At 43.4% G+C, this 17,032-nt stretch overlaps 1 protein-coding gene across 1 annotated transcript in view; it reads left to right on the top strand.

Moving 5' to 3' along the window:
- LOC138262410 (uncharacterized) overlaps window positions 1–17,032 on the top strand; it is a 232,154-nt gene that overhangs the window by 110,853 nt on the left and 104,269 nt on the right. Inside the window, exons 8-9 of the mRNA XM_069212312.1 lie at window positions 3,346–3,462; window positions 9,650–9,775. Of these exons, the coding sequence (XP_069068413.1) occupies window positions 3,346–3,462; window positions 9,650–9,775 (243 nt within the window). The remainder of the gene's footprint in view (window positions 1–3,345; window positions 3,463–9,649; window positions 9,776–17,032) is intronic.

Raw genomic sequence — 17,032 nt, 5'->3', positions numbered from 1 at the left:
CGCGAGGCTCGTCTGAAATTCTGCCTCTTTAAGACACTACATGATTGGTACTGGACCCCACAAAAATTACATATGGCAAGACTTCTCCCCCATGCAAACTGCTGGAGGTGCCCACACACACACTGCAACTTACTCCATATCCTACACGATTGCGCAGCCGTACAACCTTTTTGGAGAACAGTGGGAAACACCCTCCGAGAATCCCTACCCCTCCCACCACTCCTCACCCCATCTCTTCTATTGCTACACGACATGGGAGAACTCCATAAGATCACACAAACTCAAAGTAGACTCCTACACACCGCGCTAGCAACAGCTAAATTATGCATCCTTAGACACTGGCGTGCACCGACCGTCTCCTCCCATGATGAATGGTTGACAGCAATGTACCAAGCAGCCACACACGAACGACTTATCTACAGTTTACAGGACAGAACGGAGGTGTTTCTCCAGACCTGGTCACCCTTCATCTCCGGACAGTAGGACCAGATTACCCCTAGAGAACTCCACAAAATACCACGTAGTGGGAATATACCATTCCTGCTATCATACCCATGCAGGTACATCCACCCACACCTAACAAACCATCCCTCCCCTCCTGGACTCAGATGACCCCCTCCACCCCCCCGGTAGAAAGGTAGAAAGCTACCGTATAACCTATGATAAAAACCGCTGCTCACCATCCACTATTCATTGACCTTTTTGGCATAACCTATTCTGTTATTCATATCCCAATCCTTATACATACTATTGATGTTCATATCACCGTGTCATTCCCCAATCCATTCCCCCCCACCACACCCCCCTGCCCCAAAACATCTTATAACACTTTATAGTCTGGCTCTATTTTTCTCTTCATATGGAAGCAGCCACTATAATGATTTGCCTTTTGAATTCACACGGCCCCCTCCCCTTGGTCACTATCGCTATCACTATCACTACTAATATCACTACTAATGTTAACATCATTATTATTACAGTGATTTGTATTGTTACTATCGTTGCCACTTCCTTATTCTTCTTCTGCCTATTAGACACCATTGACACTAATACAATCCATATATACGCCATCTCTCCCCTTACCCCTTCCATACCATCCCTCCCTACTCTACATTTTCTATACACTTAGAATCCTACCCAGACACCTCTCCCCCTCACCCGCCACCCCCCCTTCCTTCCCCCGTTCTCATAACCCACACTAATCACTACTTTTCATTATATCCCTCAATACACTTCTAATGGTCCCCCACTACCCTTGACCGTATCCCACCCTTATCACAAAACATTATGACTCACACTCTTTAAATGGACTAGCAGCATATTCCAGGGAGACTCAAGGAGATGAAAAATGGGACACCTGGTTAGTATTGACCACGACTGTTATTACAGTAGAATTGTATAACGAGGACATCATGGAGCAAATGGATCCTTGTTTTTTTGTGTTTTTTTTTTTGTTCTCTCCCTCTTCCTTTATAAGTTGGTTTCATTGAATCGTTTACCATATCTCTGATTGTATATGCATTATTATAAGAAAAAAGCCACAACTATGGCAAATGACATAGCAATAGACAAGAGAGATATAAAATAACAATTGTACATGTATGATGCCTAGAAAAAACAGACATGTGTATTGATAATGACTCATAGAATGTAAAACTGTACTTGTTATCTTCCCTATGAGAAAACCTGATTGGAAACAGAAATGGCTTAGGTTAACAGACTGTTCACTATACTATGTAATATGATGCAATTAACAATAAAAAAAAATACAACACAAAAAAAAAAAATCCTGAACATTTGTGGATAATCTGCCATTGAGAATTCATCTATTTTTTTGCTAAATCTGTAAACACAAAACAATATGAATACAGCAAAACCAGAACGTGCTGTTTCACCTCTGATACCATCATTTGTTCAGGTATTTGGTGACTAATTCTGTAATCTCTGTAATACTGATTTTGTTAGAGAAGTTGTAATATAACTATTTTCAAGAAATAAAGCCAAATCATGTCATGATCTGGCTCCTTCCCAGAGCTGCAGGGGTCTGAATTCTAACTCCCTGGACTTAGTTCAATACACCAACATGAATTAGAAGTCCAGTTGGACTACAACCCGTACTCCGCTCACTAAGCAATACTGTGTGTGTAGCGTTTTCTGGTCATTAATAGTCCCTCCAGATGACGTCAGGGACAGAGAGGAACTCCAAATTCTATTTTGTAAATGACTAACACTCTCAAAATAGCATTAAGAAACACTGAATAAGTCTTTAAACTGTTTATTTTCTAAAACGCTACTCTAGTGCATAAAGACTGAAGGGTAACCACACATGATGGGCAATTAAATGCAGCAGACCATGGCATGGTCGACCAATACAATATGAAAGGACCTAACATGGTTTATATGTTCCCAGCATCCTAACACCCTATTGTTACTTCTAAGAACTATACTAAAATTTAGCAAGAACAGAAAATAGCAGTGTTATAAATCTAGTTTGTTAAGCTGGATTGCTCAGCATACATTCCTTAGTGAGAAATAGCTGTTCAGCTATTATCCATCATAGCCTTTTCCCAGGAATGATAAACAGTTCCAGGCCAAAGGCCACTCTAAGAATCATGGAGCAAGCCCTGATTGAAGCAAGCAAACCAGCTTTGCCTGGGACTAGTTCGATTATGAAGCATTTCCAGACTATGGCCAAATACAAGAACAGGGTGGGTTGTTTTCAGCACTTAATTGCCAATTTTATCTCATGTTTATACGTTTGGCAACACTAAATTCCCAATAAGATAAAATAAGTATGGGAATAAATGTGTCGGGTCAATTCATATATTGATATTATAGCATCTGCTGTAAGCATCTATGTTAACATGGCAGTGACCAGAATATAAACAACAAAAACATGTCCGCTTATATAGGAGGCAGATATGACAATAACACTTCTGTGCATGTCTAAAACTTCACACACTCTAATATAAAGAGATTAAGAGTTTGCAAGCCAGTGTGTGATCAAACAAAAGAAGTTAAAACAGGCACGTCACAATGTTCATACATTTGGGAGAACAAGTTGAACAGACATATTTATTTCACTGATGAAATGTGCCCCCTCTTCTTCAGCAAAACATTTAGGGCCAGATGTATCAAACCGTTTTACCCATTCTGTGTCTATGGGGAAATGTGTTCGTACATATGGCCCTTAGTCAACTTAGTTTGCGGTGCTGAACTGTACTTGGGAATGGGGGTGCTTTAATTCAGTCAGCCATGCTAGTTTTCTATTCCATGATGTCTGTTTCTGTTAAAAAATACACAGGTCAGATACTAAAATGTGTTTAACTTAATTTATTTTTTAAGGAAAGTAGCAATATCAATAACCACATGCCTGGCTCTGATCTGTGGTCTTCAGTGATAAAAATGCTGTGCGACGAATGGAACCATGGCAGCTGGACTGCAACAATCTCCAATCTACAGGTGAACAATATTTATATTTTAATATATTTCGTTATTTATGTGGTATATTTCACACTAGGATGGTTAATATGTGTTGGATAGTGGCAGGTCAGAAGGGCTGGTAGCCAATTCGATTCGGTGTCTGGTAATTTTATTGGTAGATTGCAGGGGATCAAACCAGGTTATCCTTAAGTTAAGATACTGCAGATCATTCTTTTGTGCAGTCAAGGCCTCATTTTTATATAGACCTTTGCCCTGAATATAGTGCTGTGATGCACAGGTCTCCACTGTATGAGCTGAGGGTATGCCCTGTCCAGCACATTTTCATGCCATTTGCCACTATACAACAAAGCGCTTCTTGGAGAAGAGTAGGGTATGTGAGGCAGAGAATGAAGGAATTGTTCACACCTTTGTTGAAAAGAGGATGGCTCCCATCTTGTCAGTAATTGTACTATTAATTTAGGAGGGATGAGTACCAACTTAATAAATAGTCTGGTTTGGCCAAAAAACAGTTGTTCGAGAGCTCAGCTCGACCCTTTTTAGGATTGGCACATGCAGCAAGCAATCTCCAAAGAAGTGTGTTTTAGTTTCAAGCAGTACCAACCATAATAAAGCCACAGCAATGGTGTCTTTAATGTGGTTAAGGGAACCCAGAGATGATTTTTCCAAGTTTTGAGACCAAAAGCACCTAGAAAAAGTAATGCACCATTTAATAGCAGTTCACAGTTGATCAAAAGGTGTTGCCATTTCAAACTGACTGCAGTGGAATAGAGGTTTGATCTATAAAGTGGGCCATCCCAGTCAACTATTTTATCTGTGGACTTAGTCCCTGCAACAGCAGTCAAAACGCTTCCAGGGGAAGGTCCATGGCTGAGGCCAGTGAGGCTTCCTTGACATTAGAAATAACAAGTTACTGAAGAGTAACCAGCGCAGACAAAAATGGTGAGTGCAAAATACCTGGATTTCTTCTCCATCTTGGGTACAACTTCCCTGGGCAAGCCTCAGCACCTCTTCCTGATCCTCCGCGGGTGGAAAAAATAACTAAGCCCCACTTTTCTCCAACTCCTAGGAAATTTCTTACCAGTAACTCTGACTGCACCCAGTTCCTCAGGGAAGGATTGTAGGCACCAGTTTTACCCAGCAAGGGCTCCTGCAGGGTCCAGTCCTCTGTGATCAGCTGGGTTCTTTTTGTGTACCTGCTTTGTGTTCCTGGAGCAGGCAAACAGGTCAGCCACCTGTCTCTTCAATGGCAGTTCCAGCTCCTGGGTGCCAGCAGGGGTCATAGGTCCTTGAGTCCTGTTCTTCCAGCAGGAGTCGGGGGTCAAGAATCCTCTTTCAAGATTCCTCTTTCTTCTAGCACAGCCTTCTTCAGGTGTAGTCTTCCTAGGTCTGGCAGCCCTACATTCAAGATGTTTGAACCCTCTTTCCCTCTGGAAGAGTTCCAGGAAGGCACTAACTTCTTTGGATTAGCTGGTCCTCCCTTTAGCTGGAGTTGGGTGGTCAGCTGGAAGCTGATCTTTTCAGCCCCATTTGAGATCAGCAAGTCAAAAGAAGTGTTAAGGCTGTCCTTTTTTTCCAGCTTTCTCATGCCCATCTCAGATGGCTAATCACTGCCAAGAGACCAGTTATTGAAAACACCTCTCTCTCCCTGGGTCCAGATGCCAGATTATGGTTCTCTGGTAGGCAGAGGTATTAACTCCAGCCAGAAATTTGTATTGGCCTCGGGGGAGGGGGGGATAAGTAGCTCTAATGCAGTTATTTTACAGTTTTATAAAGTACACTTTCATAAAGTTACTTTTTCACTAATGTTATTAAAAAAACAGTTTTGACATCAAATTAGATAATTTAGATCTTTAAAAGTAAGTGGGAAATACCATGTCTATGAAATATCTACCCTAAATCACCACAGTAGAAATGGCTTTTAGGCCATCAGACACTATGAGGGCACTCATCTCAAATATATATTGTGCCATTGTTATGTATATTGGGAACCATGACCTGCAAGCTTACTTTGGTAGAGTTTAGGGTGGCCTAATAATATATAAAATAGGATTTCTTACGGGCACAACACACGTTTCCCTGCAATGAGTTACTGCAGTACCTTCAAACTGAAGCCCAGGCAGAGCCCAGTGGTGCTTTCTGCAGCCATAAATTTGTATGTGTGTGTGGTGTAAATACACACTGTACTCTATACATAAAATATAACTCTGATGTAATTAGTGCATTTTTCGCAACATTTACTATAGCCTTACAGGAAAGCTGTACAGGTGAAATGGTTGGAACCAGGTTTGCCAACACCATTTTATGGTCCGAGCACAAAAACTCCTGAACTGAATAGCAATGTCGCAGTACACAGAAAAGCAAAATTGTGGTGCATAAAAATACAAAAATCAGAGGTGACCAGGTAGAAAAGGCAGATTTCCTCCTTTTTGCTACACACCTGTTATTGTGGAGAAAGTCATACTGTATCTCATTGTCAACACTGCCAGATAGACACCCACCTGTGAAACACAATTTGAAAACAGTGATATTTGAAGGCAGAGATTTGTACCCTCTCGGAATTTCCAAAATACATTTAAACATTAAACTCTCGCTTAGTACTGTTTATGCCCCAGTGGAATATGTGTGAATATGCTGAAGTAAACTGATTTATAAACAGAAGACAGTTGTTCATAATAAATACAAAGATGCAATTTGGAAATGTGAGCAACAGTTGTTGAATATAGGCCGCACCGTCAGTTATTCCCTTTTGCTCCAAATCAACAGAAGGCATAGGCACTAATATTAATGCCAGTATGTTGAATAGCCAACTCTTTGTGAGAAAGTGCAGTGAGTGGCATCTGTAATAATTCAAGGGGAGTTTCAGTCCTGGGCTCAGGACGCTCCTTACAGCATTCTGCAGTGTTAACCGGTACAGTAAGGCTTATGTCATGATCTCAAAAAGATTTCCTCAGGAGGCAGGAATGGGCCAATAGTCTATATTCTCTTCAATGGCATGAGGCTGAGAGAGGTTGGGGATGTCATTCCTAAAACAGGGTCATAACCTCAAGCATTCAAGAATAGAAAAACTCTGGTGCCCTATGGCATCTTTGCACAATGTGATCCATAGAAATGCATTTCCTTATTACATATTGCATTAATGTATATATGGGTATTTGCAGAGGGCAGACCTACCTAGAGAGCTGCAGTACACTGAACATGGGTGGAAGCTCTGAAATATGATTCAGGATCATATTGTGCTGCATACAGGAAGTTGGGCAAATATTTAACACGAAGAGGAAATGCACAGAATCCTAGGAATTGCGCTCTGCCCACCCTTAAGCAAAATGCCAGGCATTCTGCCTTACTATTCTATGCCTGCCTCATACATATGAATCATGTAAGTGCAGTTTTCACCAAAGGATGGGGCAATCAAGTATCCTTAGATATGCTTGAAATACACGCAGAACACCTGTCATATGGCTGATTGCCTTTTGATGGGTTAATAGTAAAAAGGCCTAGCTCTGCCAGTTTATGAGATTGGAAGACATTATTTCACACCAATCAATCAATCAAATATTTGTAGAGCGTGACTTATCATGGGGGGGTCTCAAGGCACTCAAGGGGGATGCGGGTCAGTGAAAGAGCCAGGCCTTGAGGTCCTTCCTGAACTGAGCCAATCAATCATTAGGTGTTTGCAAAGCGCAGCATCTCACCCAAGGGGGTATCCAGGCTATGAGGGTTGTCGCTGCAAACTGGTAGCCTCTCATCAAGCAGCCCTGTCTTTAGTTCTGTCCTCAAGTTGAGGAGGGTGTGAGTGGTATACAGGTGTGTGTGTGTGTGTGTGTGTGGGGGGCGGTCATTTCAGATCTTGGCTGCGAGGTAGGAGAAGGATCATACACCACAGCGACTGCAGTGTACTCTTGGGACCTGAGTGAAGGCGCGGGTGGCAGAACGGAGCTACCTGGTGGGCTGGTGAAAGGAGAGCCTGTGGTTGATGAAATTGTGTCGGATGTTGTGGAGGGCTTTGTACACGAGGGTGATAACCAGGAATTGGCACCTTTTGTGAACGGGCAGCCAGTGGAGACCTGTGAGGTGGGAGTGATGCAGGTCTGCCAGGGAAGGTCCAGGACAAGAATCGCTGCTGGATTCTGGATGGTTTGGAGGCGGTGGAGGAGCTGGGTGGGGAGTCTGACATAAAGGGCATTTCAGTAGTCCAGTCTGTTGGCGATGATTGCTCGGGTTACGTTTTTTCTGGATTCAATGAAAATCCATCTGAAAATCTTCCATAGCATGCGGAGGCCGTGGAAGCAGGAGGAAGCCACTGCGTTTAGCTGTCACTTAAAGTAGAGTTTGCTGTCGATGATGATGCTGCGGTTGCGGGCGTGGTCAGTTGGGATCTGGGGTTGTCCGGGCATAGAGGGCCACCAGAGTTCGTCCCACGGGAAGGTGTTGTTTTTGAAAATGATCAACTCAGTCTTATCCGTGTTCAGTTTCAAGCAGTTGGACCCAGTACTTAATTTGTAAATAAAAAGGTGCCGGTGCCCAAAGCCCTCCTCTTAAACACGCGGCTGCTGCAATTGAATGTTCAAACACGAAACACTGAGGCTGTGTAATCCTGAAGCCATCTCAGGCCTCTTCAGTCCATATAAAGCCACTCCCTGCCCCTTCAGCTCACTCTTTCAGCTTTCTACTTCCTCCCTTTGTGACGCTTTTTCGTTTTTCCCTTCCTCCGTCTTTCCCATATGTGTCTTTTGGTTGCAGCAAATGCTTGAGGCCGAAGAAGCAGCCCCGGCCCTCAAAAATAAGTGCTGGTGCTCAGCACCGGAAACAACCAGCACAAATTAAGCACTGGTTGGACCTCATCCATTCGGCAATTTGGGTCATGGTGTTGCTGAAGTTGGCTCTAGTGGTAGCGTGGGCTTCAGAGAAGGAGCGCATGAGTTGAGTGTCATCGGCGTAAGAGGTGATGTTGAGACCATGAGAACCTACAATCTCACCCAACGACATCATGTAGGTGTTGAAAAGGGTGGGGCTAAGTGAGGTCCCCTGGAGGACACCGCATATGGTGCTCTTTGGTTCCGAGGTAAAAGGTGGGAGGCAGACTCTCTGGGTGCGTCCTGTGAGAAAGGCAGGAATCCATTTAAGGGCGTCACTTCAGATCCCGACGTGGTGGAGTCTGGAGGTGAGGGTGTAGTGGGAGACGGTGTTGAATGCGGCGGAGAGGTCGAGGAGGATCAGGGCAGCCCTATCTCTGCGGTCGAGGAGGGACCTGATGTCATCCGTTGCAGCGTTCAGGACAGTCTCGTGCTGTGGTTGGTACGGAAACTACATTGGGAGGTGCCCAGTAGATTGTGTGTTCGGAGAGCTGTTGGTTGATGGCTCTTTCCAGAACCTTAACTGGGAAGGAGAGCAGTGATATAAGGTGGTAATATTTGAGTTCGCCGAGGTTGGTGGATGGTTTCTTCAAGAACGACTTGATCTCTGCTTGCTTCCATGCTTCAGGGATGGTGGCAGTTCGGATAGAGGTGTTGAGGATAGGAGCTAGGATGCTGCTGATTTCCCTCTGGCTCAGGTTGAAGATGTAGTAGGGGCATGGGTCGTTAAGTGAACCAGAGTGGGTCGATCTCATGACAGCTGCTGTTTCCTGGATGGATAGAGGCTTCCAGTTGGTGATCAGGTGGCTGGGGGAGTCACCTGAAGGGGCCAGAAGGTGGTCGATGCTGGTGGGTTGGGGGTGAAGGTTGCTGTAAATGGCTGTGATTTTGTCATGGAAGTAGTTGATTAGTGTGTCACAAATGGTTTGGAAGGGTTGGATTGGGTTTTTTTCAGTGGCTGCTGGGCAGGAGAACTCTTTGACTATTTTGAAAAGTTCAGTTGGTAAGTTAGTGCTTTCCTCGATGCGACGGAGTAGGGCATAGATTTTGAAAGACTTTAATTACTTACGTCACATTACTATCCGTTGTTTTTTGTTTTATTTATTCTTCCTCTGTCCTCCTCGATATAAAAAAAAAAAAAAGAAAAGAAAACGCTGGCCTAATTTATCCCTGTGGTGATAATGGTTATCATCAAATGTGGCCCTAATAAGATGCAATAACATTACCTTAGGAACCAGAACTAAGGCCGGTGCTTACTCTTAATTTAAAATGATAATATCGTTAATTGATGAAGTTATTTTTACCTTTAAAAAGTGATGCAGATTTCTTAAACACACTTTTCTCATCCCCAGGTTTTAGACGATCAGATGCTTACGTGTTCAATTCACATAGAAGATCAAAAGTGTCCTGCAGTAAAACACTGGGACATTGAAAGAAATATACTGACATTTCTATGGATCCAGAATATACTGAGTGAGGTAAAGGTATTACATCTCCAAAGATATCATAGGAAAATGTACTCCATATATTTTTTCTTTACACCTTTACTTGCAAATCTGTAGATATGTTGCTATATAGATAATAAGTATAAAACCTAATGGCAGTCGATCAGTAGGTAGTTATAGTCAGGGTCATGTTTCCATGGAAAAAGCATTTTTTGACTTCCCTATATCTTTTGCGCCATTTGAGGAACCTTCACAAACTTTTCCAAAAAAAAGTAAGTTAATGATTCTTGTTGCGCATGAAATGTTTTGGGGTGATCCGTCAAGCGGGGGTTGAGTAAGAGGAAGGTCAAAAAAGGTGTGTTTCCCATGTCAATTCCCCTAGGAGTTTTGAACATGACTGCAGCCCGAACCACTGGACGGAATTTCACATAATTTGGCAGAAAGCTAGATTTTGTTCCACAGATTGTGATATTTTTCATTTGGTTTAAATCCATTCAGCAGTTGTTGAGAAATGTAAGGAAATCCAAATATGTATATCTAGGGCTGCGGTTCCTCCCTGATGACTTCGCAAATAATAATGAGCTCAAACCAGGAAGTGTTAGCAGCCATCTTGGGACTCTGCTTCAGCCTAGTCACTAAAAAAATGTAAAAAGAAAAAGGACCAGGGTAGGGACACCCTGACCACTTATCTCTGGTGTTGGGGTCCTACAGGTACCCCGCCGGGGCAAAAAGCACTTTAAAAAAAAGATGATTACTGCAAATTCATGACAACGTTGCAAATTTGCAGCAAAATAAAAAGCACTGTCTCCTGATAGGTTTAGTAAAGGCCCCGGTTGGGCCAGGTTCCAGGGGCATATATAAAATAAAGGATGGGGGTACACAGGTGCGCCCCCCTCTGGGCTTATTTATGCCCTGGAGACCGCCACCTCCCGGGGGCTGTTTTGATTATATGTGTTGGGGCCTCCTGTCACTCCCCCTCCGCAGTCCCTGGGTCTGCCACCTCTCTGTGGCAACAAAATAAGGGGCCTGTAATGAAAGAAGAAAGAGGGTCCATCGCGGACCACCACTTCCCCGGAGCTGTTTAAACATTTGAGAGGGACTGCACTGCCCCCCTCATGGAGACAATAGTGGCCCTGGGGACCACCACCCCTTCCCTCCCACCCCCAACTGGCCAGCTCCTGCTATGTCTCAGTGTGCTCACCACCGGGACATATATTTTTGCTCTGACTTGGCAGGAGCTTTGATGGCTCCCTCGAAGTCAGAACAAACACAACTCCGCTCCCAGGAAGGAAGAGCTGTCAAACAGTTATCACTTTCTGGTAGCAGAGGTTTCATCTCTTTCCCTGCCCACAGAAATGCAGGCAGGGAAACCGACAAAAGGATTGCTATTACAGACAGGGAGCTGCATGTTTAGCGGCTCCCTATCTGTGACAGCAATGCCCGCTCCTGCAGGAGGCTAAGAGTCAGCTGGGACTGCAGGGACATTCAGGCTTTCCCCGCTCTTCCCAATGGTGGTGACTGGGTGTCCTGGGGGGCGCCCAGGTGACACGGCTGGGCCCCGGGTGGATGAGATACCGGGGCCGAAAATGGCCCAGGGAGGGGGGTTGCATGGCCCCCTTCCTTTACATAACATAGTTCTCCCTTTAAATTGCTAAGAGTATGCAATTGTGCAAATCACCTGGAAGCTGCGCCCACTTGGCCCCGCACCGTCTACCTTAGTAGTATGCATATGACTTTCCCAATTTTGCCAGGATGATGTACAGCTTCCCAAAGGGCCTCCCAGTGTGTTTCCCACCGATTCTGTTCGTATGTTTTTGATGCAGAGGAATATGAGGACATTGCCACAAAACAAACAAGCATTTACAATGCAACGGGTCTCTCGTTTGCTCATGTTAGAGCTGATCGCGTTGTAAACTCCTAACCCGACTTTTCACCTATCGGGCAAAAGTGCATTTATGTACATAACCCGAAAAAGTTAAATTAACTATGTAAAGCGCTCGACTTCTGCCAAGCGAGATCGCGCTCGTAAATTAGAGAAAAAGAAGTCCATGAGCCTGATGGAAAACAGTGAGCCTTGCATATTTTCTGTACTTGGTCGTGCGGCGCTCGAGGAGGGCTAGCCACCGGAAAAGGCATGACGTATGCGTGCCTTCGACTAATGAAAGCCAGCGGATTTTATTAGGCAAGCCCACGAACCAATAAAAGACACTGACGTGAAGTTGACAGGGCGCCGAGCCCTTTTCTAAATACAAAAGCGTCTCGCTGCGATACGCATGTGCGAGCGCATGCAACGCAGGCTCGACCCTAAAAAGCACTTGCATCATATAGATAATAGAAAGGACCCTGGTTTTGTGAAGATTTACGTCATTGCACTCTTTGGCCTTTCTATAGGAGGATTTGTGTTATCACAGAATTCTTGAGAAATAGACAACAAGAACAATCATCATCAATGCACTGCTAATTATCCCAGATATTACAGCACTCATGACAACTTTTATAACCTCAATAAAAATATAAATGAAACATTAGCAGTCAAATTATTGAAGAAAAAACTGTGCATGGCAGGGGCGTAAGTTATAGTAACTATAACTGCTGAATTTCTCTTGTTTTTTGTGAGTGAATTAAAAACATAAATATAACGTCCTTGCAACCTTTGTTTTTTTTGTTTTTTTGTTTTTTTTTAAAGTGAAAATATATTACCTACTGGCAGTCGCCCTTAGGTAGTTATAGTGAGGATCATGTTTCCATAGAAAAAGCGTTTTTTGACTTGCCTATATCTTCGGCACCATTTGACGAATCTTCATAAAATTTTCGCAAAAATTGGCCCAGTGATTCTTATTGCGCACTGGAAGTTTTGCGGTGATCCGCCCAAGTGGGGGAAGAGAAAAAGGGGCTAAAAAAACGTTGCATTTCCCATGTTAGATCTCATAGGACCTGTCAACATGTATACAGCCAGAGTGAAAATCCAAAATGAAAGTGGCATAAGGGGTCAGGGTAAAGGTACCCTGACCCCAGGGGTGTGATATAGGGGTGTTTTAGGGGAAAATTATAGGTCTAATATAATTTTCAGTCCGGTGCATGCTGTTCACAAAAAATCATGAATATCTGCAATTTATTGCAAAATATTCACAATTAAGGAAAAATTTGAAAGAAAAACCACAGACTGATTCATACAGTAATTGATTCGCTCATACATGCACTAAGAGGCTCAGGCCTCCACCCACACATCCACACAGACACTCATGCACCCACTCAGACCCACTCATAGACTCACACACCCACTTTTAGACCCACTCAGACACTCACGCAATCACTCACACATCCACTGACAGAGATGGGCCCTGTGGTCAACCTAGACTGTGCAAGGCCAAAGGCCATGCGCGGCACGGGTAGATAGTTATAAGGGCTTGGCTGCAAGGCCTGTGGTGGGGGGTTGGAATAATGTATAGTAATTAAAATTACTTTACGTTAAAAAAACCATAGAAATTCACTGAGAAAAACCAAAGGTTACAGGGACGTTATAGTTGGGTTCTGAATTTACTCGTACAAAACCATTGAATTTCAGAAGTTAGAGTTCTTTGAAGTAACTATGACTCGCGTCTTTAGGTAACTGTAGGAAAGTACCCTCTTTTTAGCATGGTTACCGCCACTTTGCCTGCTCCCGCCAAGTCAGAACAAAAACGATTGCTCTTGCACACAGGGAGCTGCATGTTTAGCAGCTCCTTTTGTGCAATAGCAATGCCGGCTCCCGCAGGAGAAAAGGAGCAGCTGGGACCGCAGGGGCCTTTAGGCTCCCCCCCCCCACAGTTCCCATGTGCACACTGGGTGCCCAGGGCACCCAGGTGACATGGCTGGGCCCTGGGGGATGGGGTCCCCGATGACGAAATACGCCCGGGGAGGGGGCCGCAAGGTCCCCTTCCTCCATTTGTTTTTGACCAGGCCTCAGGGGATGGGGTCCCCAGGGCCATTTTGGCCCTGATGCTCATTTCACAGAAATAAAACCTCACCAGGAAGCACTTAGAAATATAAACAAAGCAGTTGCTGCAGCTTAAGCTCCACTTCTGTAAAGGACAAATAATTCTAATTCCTGGTTTGGTGAAGGCAAAGCAAGTGTGTTTTCTTGGCTATTCCATATTGAAAACTGATCTGAAATCCTTCATGGAGGTGAATGCATTGTTGATCTATTGGAGTGCAGTCTGTATGTGACTTTGACAAGTGGAATCTTTCTTATCCTGTCCTGGTGAGAGCAGAGTCCATGGTTCACACTTTAAATTGCTACGAGTATGCAAATGTGCAAATCACCTGGAAGCTCTGCCCACTTGGCCCCGCCCTGTCCATCTTTATTAGTATGCAAACGTTTTCTCCATTTGCCAGGGTGATGGACAGCTCACCAAAGGGCCCCCCAGTGCATTTCCCTCCAATTTTGGTGGCACCTTCTTAAATCCATCTCCACAAAACTAAGAAGCACTTGCATCATATAGATAACAGGAAGGACCCTGGCTTGGTGGATATTTATGTATTTGAAGTCTCATTGGTCTTTCTGTAGGAGGATTCATGTTGTCACATATTTCTGGATAAAAACGTACCAGGAACTTATTACCAAAACACACTCAAGGTCACTAGTGACATTTCCTTGTGCTCCATTACGAAGCTGTAGTGTAGAATACATACTGGACATTTACCCAAGAAGGCAAAAAGAACTCCACTGAGGTAAATATTTTGCCCAGAACTGTAGAATCTTGTTGGATAAAAGGGCAGGCGAGGTTCCTTTGTGGCCAAGTCACTCACACAGGTACTGACACACCCACTCACAGATTCACCCACCCATTCGCAGACCCACTCAGAGACTCACACACGTACTGAAAGACCCACTCAGATACTCTCACACCCGCTCATAAACTACAGAGACACTTATGCACTCACACACACTCACTGTCAAAGATTAGTGTATACAGTTATGAAATTAAATTTAAAAAACCTTAGATATTCACTTTAAAAAAAACAAAGGCTACAGACACATTATAGAATAAAAAAACCATTGAAATTCACAGAAAAAACAAGGGTTACAGGGATGTTATAATTAGGCTCACAGTGAAATTGTTGTTACCTGAGCTAACCATAACTTACGCCCCCACAATGCACTGCTTGTTACCTCACATACTAAATAACTCATATTGCTATCACACCAGCTTTTAGTGTCCCACAGTAAGGACATGTGGGTGGAGGAGAGTCTATTATGTCTAGGAAACATTTGTATCGGATACATCTGATCACCATCTCATTAATTTCCAAGGGGGAAGTACCCAGAGATTACAACAACCAAGATGGTATTGGTCCTTAAGGATAGACATAGGAGGCTATTTAACACCAGTGCAGCAGATGTTGCCAATTTTAATCCATATAGACACAGTGATGAGACTATGGATCCCTTATACCAATTAAATGATAAGCTCATACTATTAGTGGACATTCATTCCCCAGAGTCACATTTGCTCTTCTCAGCTTAGATCTAAAATAAAAAATTATGCCTGCGTGTCGTAAAAGCAGAATCCCTTTCCTTCCACTTCTTCTGAGAATCTGTTCCACAGACATTTGAAGATTGGCCAATCCTTCATGCCTCTTGAATGCTCGGGGTCAGTATTCACTCTAATGTTAACGCTTTGAGAAGACTTGGCCTTCTTTTTTTTTTCTCAAATAAAATCAGTTACATCTATGATCAAATCCAATTGTATAGTCCCACTGACTCATCGACCATGTCTATCCACTCCGACTCATATGTCACCAATATCGTTAAGCTCCCTCAAATGTGTCAAGATGTAGTTAAAGGTGTGCTACTTCTAAAGACTTATGTCCGGCTCCCCCAAAAAACTTTAACTTTTGACTGCAAACCATTCTGTACTCTCTGCCTCTTACACCTCTTCTATGTGATTTGATGAATTCTTCTTTTTGCACTGACACTGCTGGATTTCTGCAATAAAGGTGTCATAACCCCTGTTGAAAAGGCCGATATTGGTTGAGCAGACCTGTAAAACTACAGGCCTATTACCTTACTTGCACTGAAATCATCTGGTTAAGTACTTTGATAATACTCTTGAGACCTTGGGATGCTGAACTGGACACTCCTGTTATAGATTAGTAGCTTTTCCCAATTTGGTACTCATGGTGATTCTGTGCACCTTGATTAATATATTACTGTAGGCCTTTATCACTATATTACTGTAGTCTATTTGCTGGTGAGAACTACCTTACTCTTGTGATGAGCAAGATAGCCAGTGAAAATATTGTCATGAAGAGTTTGTTTAAAAAATAGATTCCAAAAAATACATTGAACAAAAAATACTTATCTTGAAGTAACGGTTCAGGGAGGATCGGGTTTTGGCAGTTCGGACTGGACTGGTGCCATGAGGAACATGGTCAAGATTGATTTGCATATGGCTGGGTTCAAACTGAGTCATGGTGGGTGAAAAATGATAGTTTGAGATACAGCCACAAGCGATGGCCATCACCTTGTTGCTTTAGCACCAAGAGCAGAGCCAGGTGGCCACACACAATGCATGTAGCAAAAAGAGTCAGTAGTTCATAGAAGCAAAGGTTCAATATTCCAAGGTACAGTAAGTTGACAAGTTCTTTAGGAATTCAATAAATCCAGTGTAGCAAGAGTCCAAAGAGGGAAAGAGTTTAGAAAAATATTGCTTGAAAGAGTTCAGTGAGAACTCATTACATTTCCCTCTTAACTCACGTACATGTCTGAGTACATACTCTACAGACCTGTGTCCCCCTTCTGCACCCTCCTGAGCTCCCAACTTTGCTGGACCTGATCTAGCAAAACCATGTAGCAAATTAGAGGTAGAAGTACTCATGAGGCTGGTGGTATACTCGGTCAGAAAAGTTCAGAAGGTCATTTATGGTCATTGTTGCAGACTGTGAGAAGAATCACCATAACCCCTTAGATAACAAATTAACATAATGGACCTAAATACAAGTGACTGTGTGTTTGGGCCGATATTTGTTGAACCTGACAACATCTGACTCCGCTGGGTCGGAATTTATCAGATCCAATAATTAACTCCCAATTAGGAGATTGCCCCCCCCCCCCTTCAAAAAAAGGGGAATAACATGCAGATTGTGATCAAAAGCTGAAAGTCCTAATAATTATTGGGTATTTTTCACTGATAAATTTCAGCAGGTTTGACAAGCTGAAATTTATCGTAGGTGGATACTGCAAAAGTGTTATTGCCTGCTGAACTCCTAAATGTGATCTCTACAGTAACAGGAGTTGCCTCATATATC

Source organism: Pleurodeles waltl, chromosome 2_1, assembly GCF_031143425.1.
Source record: "Pleurodeles waltl isolate 20211129_DDA chromosome 2_1, aPleWal1.hap1.20221129, whole genome shotgun sequence".
Classification (NCBI taxonomy): Eukaryota; Metazoa; Chordata; class Amphibia; order Caudata; family Salamandridae; genus Pleurodeles; species Pleurodeles waltl.
This window is presented reverse-complemented; position numbering and strand designations above follow the sequence as displayed.